A 14,475-nucleotide genomic window follows, 5' to 3' on the forward strand; every position below is an offset into this window, starting at 1 on the left:
TTAAAATATTTAAAAATATCAAATATTTTTCTCATATTTTTATGGTTTAATCAAACTTGAAGGCTCATTAAACATAAATCCCCAAACCAATCCCTTTTGGCGACTAATGTATGTCTATTTAATAGTAATAATAATAATAAACATTTATTAATATAGCACTTTTCATATGGAATGCAACACAAAGTGCTTCACAAACATGAAAACAAGTTTGTCAATATTAATGAAAAAATGTATAAAAATAGCAGAAAAAGACTTAACATTTACACACTTTATTTATTCATTTTCCATGACAAATGGTCTGTCAATTAGAAAACAAAATGAGATGTAAACTAATATGTGTTGATCACATTAAATAGAAACTACGGCCCAAAATTAAAATAATTATTGACTCGCCCACATGTCGTTCCAAACTTGTGTGGCTTTTTATCCTCTGCCGAACACAAACGAAGAATGCGTCCATTGTATGAGCCAAAACAAAAAACACTGAGACGTTTCTTCTTATGTTCCACAGTTTGGAATGACATGATGTTGAGTAAATGATGGCAGCATTTTTATTTTTATCTGGAGTATCCCTATAAAGTTCTGACATTTTCTGTAAAATCTATTGTTTTTGAGACAATTGGCATATTATAAATGTGGCCCGTTCACCTGTAGTACCCCGTCTGTGTCTTTAAATGGAGGCATTTTTACACATCACGTTTCAGACTAGAATGCTACGTTGTAAAATGACCTCCTCGTGTTGCATTTAAACCCAATCAAATAATGATTCAAGAAGAGCTTTGAAAATATTGAATTACTTCCTGTAACTGAAAAAGTGCACCGTATACATATTATACACTGAACTAGAGTAGTGTGGTGGTATGTTGTTCTGAAGAGACCTTTTCCAGTCACGGTACCATTTTAGACACTGTTTAACACAAATATGTTCCCTTTGTCCCAGCTATATCCCTGCAGGGGTCAAATTAGGGATCCTGTGTTCTTCCAGAGAAGCGAGAAGGCTCTTTTCTGGGCAGCTTAAATAAAACATTCTGGCTCCACCTTCAGACGCCACACTCGTCCCGTCACAAAACTCCGTCTCTGTGTACTTAGCAAAACTAACACACAGTTTATCAGCTTCTAATTATCAGTTGCTTCTATTTGTCATTGAAAAGTCATTGTGCTTCAGACTAACCGGTAGAGGATCGGGACAAACATTAACAGGATGTTTTGTGATGTCAAAGTATCGGCCCAGTGACTGAGTTACTGAATAACAACAGGGGGACTCTGTGTGTGTGTGTGATAGCGGACTTTGGTGATATAGCCAACTATCTTTACAGCTTGTTGAAGTGATTTCTCAATGTTTAAACCATCTTTCTGGAAATTGAACAGGAAGTCTAGTTACGTCATGTGACAGACTAAACCTTCATCACACACTTGTTGTGATGATTTTATAGCTTTTTATTATTCAGGTGATTCCTGGAAGATGTACGAAATGATTTCTTGTACTCCAGCTTGTGATTTTATGATGTTTACAGTTAGCTGCCCTTATTAATATTTATTTCCTCAAACTAGCAGGTACAACCAGCCCAACATTTAAAGGGATACTCCACTTTTTTTTGGAAATAGGCTCATTTTACAACTCCCCCAGAGTTAAATAGTTGAGTTTTAACGTTTTTGAATCCATTCAGACGATTTTCTGATATTTAGAAGAATATCAGTAACAAGACAGTTTCTGGTCTCATTGACTTCCATAGTAGGAAAAAATATATACTATGGAAGTCAGATACTGTCTTGTTACTGATATTCTTCTAAATATCAGAAAATCATCTGAATGGATTTGAAAACGGTGAAACTCAACTGTTTATCTCTGGGGGAGTGGTGAAATGAGCCTATTTCCAAAAAAAAAAGGGGAGTATCCCTTTAAATTCAATTTAAAAGCTATAGAGGAAGTCAAACATTATTTAAAATCGTGATGAAAAATCGTCTTGCACCAACATAAATTAGAAAGCTTTACCAGCCGTTCTAGAATCAATCACATTTTATTGTTATTAATGTGGTAAATATTTGTAAAATGTATAATACAGGTTGGTGATTTCATTAAATATATAGGATATTTATAGATGTATATTACAACTGTGTTGCATGAGTTTCAAAATGTGTAGGTTGCTATTTTTCATAACAAATGCCATAGAGATCAATACAAAAATGGGGGGAAAGTCAACAGTCTTATTATTGTAACAAATGTTACAACTAAACAATTACAAGTGTGGTACATTTGTGCAAGTACAAGAGTTTTAAAGTATGGATCTTCTTGAATTATTGACCAAACAATGCATTTTGTGAAATGTGTTATGTTTTAATGTCTGATAGTGGGAAAACCCTTCAGATATTCCAAGACATGACGTCGTTAAGAGCCTGATGAACCGTTAATGAGTGGGACGTAAAGAATTTCAATATAAAAATGTTAAAGGGGTGGTTGAATATGATATGATGAACAACATCTGCAAAGTTACAATGCTCAACGTTCGAAGCAAAGGGAGATATTTGCAGCAGTACACGAGATCCAGGGGGCGGAGTTGGATCCAGATCTAAGGGGTGGAGAGGGGTGGGGTTAGGGATCAGGGGGCGGAGATAGGTAGGGTTAAGTATATGTAAGGTGGGAGGAGTTGGATCTGAATCCATGGATTTCATGTTTGAAAGAAATTATATTAATTATTAATAATAATAATAATAATAATATAAAAATCTCATATATGTAAAAAAGTAATGAACTAGGCTATTGGTATGAATGAATTAGGATTGCAGAAATTAGTTGGACATGTGCACTATCTCTTATATTACTATTATACCTTATCTACAGCTGTGAACATGAAGCGAGCCAGAAGGAAGCATCTTTAAATAGAAGAATGTTTTGCATATGTTTTACCTATTTTTGTCTCACCACTTTTGTTTCTTTAACTTAAATGTAAAGCAGTGTCATCTACAGTATGTTCTGTATCGATAAGACATTATATACTTGTTTATCAATAATACATTGTAATCCTCTTATAGTGGTTATAAACTTTTATTACAGGTCAGCAGGGGTCATTTTGTATTTACATTCACCTGACTATTGTGAGTTTAGGTCAGCTGGTTAACCAAGCAAAGGTGTGGCATTGGCTGCTCATTACACACACACACACACACACAGCAGACGCAGAGTCACTATTGGAGAACCCTCTGTCAGGTAAGTTTTACAGTATAGAAGTCTAATTTATAATATGTATCAGTCAGAGAGACTCATTTCATACAGACCTAAAGCCTTTTCTGAGACTAATAATGTTTGTTCTGCTGTGTGTTCAGTCAGCAGATTTGAGCTTGAGCTTGAAGTTCGAGAGTTTTTTGGATTGAGTTGAACAGTCCAAACGAAGCCAAAGGCTAAAGATGAGGAATACGAATCCGGTAATGACATGATCAATCTGAACATGTTTATCCTCTTCTTTCAGTCACTAATGGCATTTGTTTGTTTGTCGGTTTCATAAAGCCGCAGTTCTTTGTCAACACATAAGATATATTTGTAAAGCATTAACTATCCCGACCAAAGACGAAGCTGATGAATGATTCATCGTGATGGTACTTTAATCTTTTTTCAAAATTGAAAGGAAGTTCGATTTAAATGCATGAAAAACACTGTAAAGATAACATTGACAACACAATGGTTGATGGCCTGATTTAAGTGTTAGTGTTTGGTCTGTTTTCATGCTCATGTTCAAGTCATTTTCTGAGGGAAGTGTTTTCTGAAAGACAGGGAACTAATTATTGTGCCTGAATGAAATTTAAATAAAATCAAAACAGACTTAAACTCATTCAGGACTGGACTGTGCAAATGAACAATGTTGATTTGTAAATATTTCAAATAATATTAGTGGGTTTGTGTGTGTTGAGAACTATCGATGTAATTGATTTGTTTTCAAAGCAATTTATTAACACTGAATTTTATATTAACATTGAATGTTATATAGTTCCTGCCACTATTTTTCTTTCTTTATTAATGATAATAGTTGTTGTCATTATGGTAATTTATACTTTTTTATTTATTAAAAAAAAAGTTCTGGTGGAAAGTGGTAACTATATAATATATTCAATGTCTAGTTGCCTGTACTGGACTAAATGAAATCTGAAATGAAAATCTTTATTTTTTACCAGTGTTTATTTCCTTTACGCTTATTTCCTTTGTCTACTGCTTGTATGATGTTGAACTAACATGTTTATCAGATGATTTACTATTAAATACCTCAGTCTTTTTAGTATTATTGAAAGTAAGTGGCGAGTAATGATTCAAATAATGAACATTCATTTAATATTCCTGGAACAGTTTATTCATTGTCATTGTTAGTCATTCTGTAATTAATTAACATGGGCACTGTTGTCTCACGTAACTTTCCTTATGCATGTTAAATATCCTTATTACAACACAATACGTGAGCAAAATGCTTTTCGAACCTGAGAAACTGACAAAACTCTAATTTCCTTCAGATCTACGACAATGGGTCTCAGGTGAACCATGGTTTCCAACATGAGGAGCAGCGGCCCCCTCCATACGCACCTCCTTCTGGAATAAACCCAGCTTTACCTCAGTACCCTGGTCCCCAAAACCCACAGTTTCTCTACCAGAACCCCTCTCCGCCATATCCCCCCGAGAGATACTCGCCTGCTCACAACCTGCACCAGTATGTGCCTCAAGCAGCGTCTGTGATCACCGGCCAGACGACCACACCTGGACTCCAGCGCAGCGCTAAACTAGCCCACGGAGGTATTTCATGCTTTTTAAGGCACTGAAAGGCTTTTCTGAGGGAAATGTAACGTTATGCAAGCAACACATTGTTTACAATTCACGTCTTTCCATGCTTTAATTGCTTAGTGAGTTATTATTAGTGCTGTCAAATGATTAAAATATTTAATCGTGATTAATCGCAATTAATGTCATAGTTAACTCGCGATTAATCACACAGTTTTGTCTCTTGATTTTGTAAAAGTGGAAAAATTATTATTGAAAATAACATTGGAATAGTGTTCAATTTCACACTAACATATATAAGCGCTGCGCTCTGAAACCCTTTCATTTCATAGCTTGTGCCGCGCGAGGACGTTTTGTTGCTTCTTCGACCAAAGCGCAAGCGGATCTAGACCGGAAACAAAACAACAGGCACGCCGCAAACACGTTTCGGCTTGCGAGCCGGCTTTGAGTGGATGACGAGCGCGAGACGCCGAAATGGATCAGGATTGCAAAAGCATGTGAAAAAACTACAAAGTTTGCTAGGACAAAAAGACCGTTAATTGGACGATAAAAAAAATTAAAGCAGTTAAAATGGGTTTGCGTTAACGCCGTTAATAACGCATTAAACTGACAGCCATAGTTATAATATGAGACATGATAGCGGTTTTGGTAATTGTACTGTTTCTTTCAACATACCTTCTGATGTTCATTCATATTTATTACGCACAGCACAGTGTGGCCGCTCCATAAAATAATCTAAACCTTTGTGTAATTGACAGAATTACTAAAAAAAATATTTAGCTTCCTAAAATGTCGATGTTTTTAACTCAAGAGATGGTGTATGTGTGAAATTTCATGATTTATGAGTGAAGTTAGTCTACTAGAACTTTCTAAATTCTGATAATTCTGACCACTTATTAAATTTTGTTAAAAAAAATTAAAAGTTAAAGTGAAAAAATTAAAAGTAAAAAAAAAAAGAAAGTTAATTTCGGTTTGTATAAATTTTATCTTCATTTTAATCAACGTTTTCATCAACAAATTGACTGGATTAATAAACAAGAAGCAAATATAGTAGACAATATAATTAGGAAACAGAGGGGCTGGCACGTAAACTGAAGCGCTGACTGAAAACACTGGTTTATTAATAAACAATTCAAATGTTTAATGTATAATCCTTACTGAAGTAATCCATAATCACTTTTAATCACTGCCACCAACAACAGATATAAAAGAACAAAAGCTAATGTATAATGTTAACAATAGAGCTGTTGGATTCGTTTTGAAGCGTTATAGAAAAATGCATCATTGAATTTGTGACAGTTTTGTAAAATGATCAGGAATCTAAACAAAAGCATAAAGCAAGTAACGTATTCGTCTAAAATAGTAATAATCCCTTTCAAAATCTGCCCCGCTTTTGTTATAAAATCTGAAATCACAAAATGAATCCAACGTTTGTTATTAGGAAAGTTGAGACTTTGTTTCTTATCAAAAGTAATAAAGCTCAAAGGTTAGTGCGATTTATTGGATATGAGGCACGCTACAAATAATGTTCACCTGAAAACAACACAGACTAAAAGATTGATTCATGGGATTTAATAATCGAAATGAGAATCAAGAAATCAATATTTTTAAACTAGCCCTAATATTTAATGCATTTTAAAGCCGTTTAAGGTCTTTATTATTTTATGCTTTTTAATTTTGGTTTTTATGAACTTTGATTGTCTGACAGCTTCCAGGAGAAAAAAATGGCCGTGGATCGTCTGCACAGTCGCCGCCCTGCTGGTCATTGCCGGGATCATAGTTGGAGTGCTTTGGTTTTATGGTCAGAAACTCTCTGATTGGCTGTCACACAACACATCCGCCGGTGGTTTTTTTCTTCTGACGTCCTCTGTCTCCACCTACAGGTGTGTTTGACTGTTTGCAAGGGCAGCGCTGTACCGCAGATAACAAATGCGTCGGCTATTCGCAGTGGTGTGACGGAAAGCTGGACTGTCCGTCAGGAGGAGATGAAGCGCATTGTTGTAAGAATTCCTGACATTCGTTAAACCGTGACTTTCCTGATGCCCTCTTTAGGAAACCCAGTACACAGCTTTACTTCTTTTTTTGCAGTCCGCCTGTATGGATCTAACTTCCTCCTTCAGATGTACTCAAATGTAAACCGGAAATGGGAGTATGTGTGTTCAGATGGATGGAGTAACGAGCTCGGAATCAAAGCGTGCGAGGAGATCGGATACGAGAGGTAATGATTGTGTGATTCATCTACCATTAAAGGAGTATGACATTTTCACTTTTATTAACCCTTGTGCTGCATTACATTTTTAACACCGTTGAGTGCATTAAGGACCAAAAATGGCCACATATTAAACATTGCCTAAAATATTATATATTATTATTTTTTTCCACTTTTACCAAGTTAAATCTTTTAACCAGCATCAGTCCTCATCATAACTACCAAAAATGTATTCAATTTCAGGATTTTAACCCTTTAATTACCAGTTTTGTTTGCGAAACCATCGATTTGTATAAGAGGAAAAAACACAAAAATTCAATTATTTTCAATAAACTAAATGCAAAGAGAAAACTTTAGATTTGGATTATCACAGTCCCACTTTGCAAAAAATCCCAGACCAAAAATGGCCACCTATTAAACATTGCCTATTGCCTAAAATAAGGTGCATTTCCACCCATAGGGAATAAATATGTAGTGACGTCATCTGGTGGAATACACTATATAATGCAAATATAATGCTTTTGCTTCAAAATGAAAGGATGTTTGTGCAAAAATCATGTTTCATGTATTACTGACAGCCTCAGATTTAAACAACGTTTTAATGGGTTTCAATGGGCCATTTTTGGTCTTTATGGTGCTGAGTGTTACTATTTGATCTACACAGTGTGTGTTATACATATTTTGCAAAATGGGATCACATTTTTTACATGTATCCAAAAAGTCACAATTTTGCCAAATTTCATACCATTTGCATTAAAACAGCCAAAATGGTCAAAGAAATTAAACTGCAAAAGACCAAAAATGTCCCTAATGCAGCATAAGGGTTAAGCAATGACACATTGAAATCATTCAAAGTTACAGTAAAGAAACTTGTCATGTTACAAAAGTTTTTTATTTCAAATAAATGCCGTTCATCTGCACATTTATTAAAGGTTTCCATAAAGATATTAAGCAGCACAACTGTTTTCAACATTGATGATGATGATGATGATAAATGTTTCTTGAGCAGCAAATCCTCATATTAGAGTGATTTCTGAAGGATCATGTGACTCTGAAGACTGGAGTCATAATGCTGAAAACTCACAGGAGTATAAAATGGAAAATGCTAATATTAATTATTTTTAATTTATTATTTTTGCAGTTTTGGTGCGCACGAGACATTTCTTTCAGACTCCAAAGTTAACGTCTAATCAGTTGTGTATCCATACAGTGACATGTTTAATATGTTTGCAAAATGTATTTTGAATGAATTGTAATGTGTGTGTGTGTGGTTCATCTTTAGGGAAACGTACGTGGGTTACGAGAAGATTGGCTCTGGAGAATCTCTGGACTTCATGCTGGTGAAGACAGATGCTCTGAATATGTCCACACAAAGTTTCGTCAGTAAAAGGTGTGTCACTGAGCTCAGCTTACACACACTCTCTGGTGACTCTTTACAATAAGGTTTCATTTGTTAACATTGGCTAACCACAGGAGTTAACATGAACTAACAATGAACAATACTTTACGGCATTTATTGATCTTTAATGTTATTCTCAGCATTTACTAATACACACTAAACTGTTAACATAAGTTAATGCTGCTGTGAAGTGACTTTTTGTTTTAATTAACATGATCAAAGGTAAATACATTTTAAATCATTGTTATTAATGCATTAACTAATGTAAATAAATGAGACTATTGTAAAGTGTTACTGAATTTTTATATGAAAAAAAAAAATATTTTTTATATTTTATTTTATATGACTTTACGCTTTTGTTTATTTAATTAATTATTGGTTAATAATGTTTTTTTTTTATCCCATATAATCATCTTGTTTAAAAATTATTTTATGTTTCTCTTATGATAATTCAGTTCGTCCTGTCCATCTAACAAAGCCGTGGCACTCAAATGTATTGGTAAGATAATAGTTTTCCATCTCTTTATTTTTTATTGTTTGAGTTCTTTTTTTTCTGTAATGAAATATTATTTTCTCTGCATGCTATTTAATGAAATCAAATTAAATTAAAGTTCAATTTAGATAGCTACTTTTGTTGGTTAACTACTTTGGTTGCTAAACTGTTACTAAATTAAAACTAAATTTCCATTTTGGGGCGAGCTATACAAGTATAGTTTCTGACTAGGAAAATAAACATTTCACATCTACTAAAGCTGTTTTCTGAATTGTATTTTAGATTGTGGGCGGAGCAGCGGGAGCCGAATCGTGGGGGGCGTGACGGTGCAGTCGAAGGGGGTGTGGCCATGGCAGGTCAGCCTGCAAGCTTCCGGAAGGCATCTGTGTGGTGGCTCTATCATCACCCCGTACTGGATCGTCACTGCAGCTCACTGTGTTCAAGAGTAAGGCCGTTCATTTAGTCCATCTCATTCAACAAGCCACAACCAACTCTAATAAATGACAAACTTGTGTAGGATCTCAAATGCAAGGGATTGGACGGTGTACGCCGGATATCTGACCCGTAGTGAGATGCGGCTCGCCGTCGGCAATTCTGTCGGCCGGATTGTCAAGCACGACTTTGATCCGAGAACCAATGAAAATGACGTTGCACTGATGAAGCTAAACCGTCCACTCACAATTACAAGTAAGACTGAATATTCACGTTTATTTCCCAGCCAATGAGAAAATTACATTATGATTTAATAATAGTGATAAAAGTATTTTTTTCATGCAGTGTTATTTTGGGATTATTTATGTACTATTTTGAATTGGGGTTTATGGTTATATTTTTAGTTGTCATTTTAATTTTAGTTTAAATACTTTATATATATATATATATATATATATATATATATATTAGGGCTGTGCAAAAATTAATTGCGATTAATCGCATCCAAAATAAAAGTCTGTGTTTATACAATATATTTGTGTGTGCTGTATATAATTATTTTGTATATATAAATACCTATGCATTGCATGCATGTATATATTTAAGAATTATTTGTGCTTAAATTCTGTATATATATATATATATATATATAAATAATCTATATTATATAAATATTTTATATATAAATAACACATTTTCTTAAATATACACATGCATGTGTGTGTATTTATATATACAAAATAATTATATACAGCACACACAAATATATTATGTAAACACAGACTTTTATTTTGGATGCGATTAATCGCAATTAATTTTTGCACAGCCATAAATATATATATATATATATATATCAGTGTTTCCTCTACATTCATTCTCCCGTGGCGGGCCGCCACACTTAAAATCCTCCCGCCACGGCTGCAGCTTCTCAGTGACGTCCGATATTCTGCATAGTATTAGGCCTATGTTATTTTGTTAAGCCCCACTAAAGGCATAAAAAACTTTGTAAAGCACAATCAAGTTTTCACCCTATATTCCAAGACTTCTAAAGTCATTGCATAATGTGTAATTTTAGTCGCTAAGTTAAAGTTAACGGAAAGTCATCTCGCCTCAGTCATTCTCCATTCAGAATTCACACAGCTCGTCGCGTTCGTTTGCGACACGACGACACTCTCTTCAAGGTCAATATTCCCATTATTATACTTTATTTGTAGATAAAGCATAAAGTAGATGGTTTTCATAAAATGACTTTATCTTGCTGGAGTGGAGTTTATTGCCCATACCTTTCACATTCCCTTTATGTAAGATTACAGCATGGAGTCGAGAGAGTGCTATTGTTCTTCATGCGCACTGAAATTTAAAACTGTTAAAAGAAAAGGCTCAAAAAACTGTTGCATATAGAATACACTAAGCATTGGTGCTGCACGATTAATCATATCGCAATCGTAATAGCGATCTCAAACCTATGCAATTATATAACGCAAAATGCCGCGATTTTATATGAAATAAACAAATTAGGGCTATTAACGCAGCATCTCTTCTTTTTTGTCATCCTTTGACTAGTGTTACACGATCCTGTTCTTATTCGTGCAAATGCCTTTTCGCATTTTGCACGACAAGAACTGAAAAGCTGCCTGTGAATGCCCTAAATGAGACTCGCAGAAAGACGCGCGCCATAATGCGCATGCACTGACGCGTGCCAGATTACAGTTCTCTTTCGAGCTTGAACGAACAATAACACACACAATTATGCCAAAATGTCGTTTTGTCGAGTATCTTCATAACGTAAGAAAAGTCTTAAGGACGAAAGGAGTTGTGCTATGAGGCGCATGTGAGATCCGCGTCTCGGCAACGGGTGCTCTTAAAGGGCCAGCAGCGAATAAAGCGTTCTGTCAGTAAAGTTAAAAGAATAAAGGGAAATTAGAAAATTACTCACTGATCTTGACTAAAGAACTTTTGTAGCTTTAATAAGGATTATTCTATATATAATTTATAATTCATGCAGAACATACTGTTTGATAACTTTATTCAATTTCTGTATCCTACCTGTTAAGACAGGAAGGGCACAGGTAAATATGGTTTTTATTATGGGTTTATGTGGGGATGTTTGAAGTTCACTTAATTTAAAATTTCTTAAATTTTTTTTTTAGCCTAATAATTTTTTTAAAAAAGTTGATAGCTTTCACTGTAATGATGGTTTGGTTGATGGTTTATTGATCATTATAGGTGTTATCAATCATTTAGTTGTTGTCTGTAGTTTGAGTTGAGAAATAAACATTAATACACAGAATGATCACTAATCTGTGTGTGCATTTTACTTTAGAACCAAGCAAGTTGGACTCATGAAACCATTTTATTATATCGGAATCGCATATCACAATTGCAATATTGACCTCAGTAATTGCAATGGCAATATGACATTTTCCTCAAATCGTCCAGCCCTACTAAGCATATTATAGATATAATCCCTTCGCTATTTTCTTTTTTTTTAATGTGAAGCATTGCTTGCTGTGACTTGGTGTTGCTTCAAGTGCATCATTCTGCACACGGGATGCGCATGATCGATTATAATACTTTGGGGAGACAAGGCCCCCCCACCGGGGAAATGGGCCTGCCCCCACAGCTTGGAAAAATCCTAGAGGAAACACTGTATATATTATTATTATTTTTTTTTTCATTTCAAATTATATATATATATATATATATATATATATATATATATATATATATATATATATATAATTTTGTTTTTTTTCCCGGTTTTAAATTTTGTTTCCATAAAAAAAAAATCATATTTTATTTATTTTCAGCTTTTAAAATCTTTTTATATACTTTTAGTTTTAGTTAACCATAACACCACTGGTTTCAAGCTTGCTCTGATAGTTTTTTCTTTAAATGTGACACATATTGTTAAACATTAGTTTAAGTTAATGTTAATATTTAACATTGCATTTAACAATACATAACAACAACAACAAAAAATTATATTTAAAAAAAATATACATTTTTGATCAATAAAAAATGTGCCAGTTTGTTGAACTAAAAATAAAGCACTAAATACTCATAAAAGTTCATTTGATTGAACTAATTTGTTCATTTACCTTATTCAACACTTTATTGCTTTAAAAATTAGTAAAAATCTCTAGAATTATTTTAATTATAACGATTTGTATGATGACCTGTTCTTGACACAAATGACTTGAATTACAAAGCTTTTCCGTTGTGTGGAAATAAAGAGCAGCTTGAACATTCTACAAAATATCTCTTTTTGTGTTTACAGAAAAAGGTTTGGATGATGACAATGTTTCATTTTCTTTTGTATGTATCTAGATTCAAACGTCAAGCCGGTGTGTTTGCCCAATAAAGGCATGCAGTTCTCTGCTCCGCGGGAAGCGTACATCACGGGATGGGGTGCGCTGCAGAGTGGAGGTTTGAAAACGGATCCAAATGCATGTGAAGTGAATAAAATCGGACAGAAAATAAGAAATTGAAACGCTTGGTAAGCAAATTCTTTGTTTTCTTAAAGGACCTTCCTCAGAATCCCTACAAGAAGCCAAAATTCGGCTAATCGACAGAACGACGTGTAACAGCCGACAGGTGTATAACGGGCAGATCACAAACACCATGATCTGCGCTGGCAAGCTGGAGGGTGGCGTGGACTCCTGTCAGGTCAGACACACACACACACACACATGCTCGATCACTCAGAAGAGTAAATTAGAGAACTGAGTTAAATAAGTGCTGCTCCACACAGGGGGACAGTGGGGGTCCGCTGGTCACAAAGGAGAACTCTCTATGGTGGCTGGTTGGGGACACTAGCTGGGGTGATGGATGTGCTTTCAGAAACAAGCCCGGAGTCTACGGAAATGTGACCTACTTCCTGGACTGGATACATGAACAAATGCGGGTGAGAATTCAAATAAAAAATCCAAACTGTGTCACAGAAACCCTATTTTTAAAATATACTATTAATTTATCATTTTTATTATTAAAATACCTCTTTGCATTTTTTTTCAGAAATATTAACTTTTATATTTATATATTGAGAAGAGCCACTGATCCAAACCAATGAAGCGAAGGAACTGGAACCGTTGTGTTTTCTTATTTTACTTTGTTTTCGTGTTTCAATGTTTTCCGATAATTTAAAAGAACCATTTATTTATTTTCACTAGTGCCAATGAAGTGAATTCCACAGTATGCTACAGTATGCACTTTTCTAATGTATGTTTTGTATAATGAACACAATTGTACAATTGTATGACTTGATAAAGATCTCCACTTAACGATGGTGTCGTGCGTCACTGCGTCACGGTTTCTTTGATATCGCAACAGTTCATATTTACATTATTACAGACGGCTATTTGACAATGGTGTGACGCCGCTCCCATCTGCACTGTTCATAAATAATACTTTTATTATAAAGCTTTAGGGATGGTTGTACTTGTTTTTAACTACATCAATATTGCTAGGTTAAATTGTATATAAATGTATAAAGGAAAGTATATATCCTAGGTCCTCTGACTTGCATTTTTTTCACAATTTTTAAGCACTGGTTTTGCCCTCACATTCCAGACATCTCAAAATTACAACCCATATATAAAATTACTTAAAATACTGAGTCAATTATGCTACACATTTGTTTGTGGAATTTGACATTATTTATTATATTTTAATAAGCTTTTATATATGAAGTATGTACTTTGATATTATCATATATATTCCTTAAAAATAATAATATCCTGCCTCAAACAAAAAATAAATTCATATATGTAAAAAAATAAATACAAAAAACCTAAACATTAATATAGTAATATAATATATTCCTCAAATATATATACAAATAATTCAAAATGATATGACTTTGGGTATTTTTATATTTATATTTATATTTTAAAATGTATATATAAAATCTTATTAAATATATGATTTATTATAATTTAATTATATAATTAAAGATTGTATATGTGAACTTTGATATTATCATATGCATATAATATACATATATAATTATATCCAGTCATTTATAAATTTGTAAAAAAATATATATATATATAATTCAAGTTCATATATTGTTAAAACATAAAATATTAACATTTATATAATATTTGTTTCTCATAAAATCTTTTTAAAATCAAAATATAAAAACAATGTTCAAAAATGTATATGGGTAGTTAACCAGAAACATG

The 14,475-nt window shown here is 33.7% G+C and overlaps 1 protein-coding gene across 1 annotated transcript; it reads left to right on the forward strand.

Annotated features, from left to right (window-relative positions):
- The first annotated feature begins 3,114 nt into the window (after positions 1 to 3,114).
- Positions 3,115 to 13,572, forward strand: tmprss2 (transmembrane serine protease 2). The gene is made up of 14 exons (XM_039678187.2): positions 3,115 to 3,205; positions 3,322 to 3,420; positions 4,495 to 4,771; positions 6,465 to 6,557; positions 6,640 to 6,756; positions 6,845 to 6,974; positions 8,248 to 8,355; positions 8,820 to 8,863; positions 9,140 to 9,302; positions 9,375 to 9,544; positions 12,620 to 12,718; positions 12,816 to 12,958; positions 13,044 to 13,196; positions 13,307 to 13,572. The coding sequence occupies exons 2-14, from the start codon at positions 3,403 to 3,405 to the stop codon at positions 13,313 to 13,315; spliced, it is 1,524 nt and encodes a 507-aa protein (XP_039534121.2). The 5' UTR covers positions 3,115 to 3,205; positions 3,322 to 3,402; the 3' UTR covers positions 13,316 to 13,572.
- The last annotated feature ends 903 nt before the right edge of the window (positions 13,573 to 14,475 follow it).

The sequence above is a fragment of the Pimephales promelas genome, chromosome 23 (genome assembly GCF_988280905.1).
Source record: "Pimephales promelas chromosome 23, fPimPro1.hap1.1, whole genome shotgun sequence".
Classification (NCBI taxonomy): Eukaryota; Metazoa; Chordata; class Actinopteri; order Cypriniformes; family Leuciscidae; genus Pimephales; species Pimephales promelas.

Coding starts and splice junctions, on each gene's coding strand:
- tmprss2 (XM_039678187.2), top strand. Junction 9,303..9,374: donor GCAGCTCACTGTGTTCAAGA/GTAAGGCCGTTC, acceptor AAACTTGTGTAG/GATCTCAAATGCAAGGGATT. Junction 12,959..13,043: donor GTGGCGTGGACTCCTGTCAG/GTCAGACACACA, acceptor TGCTCCACACAG/GGGGACAGTGGGGGTCCGCT.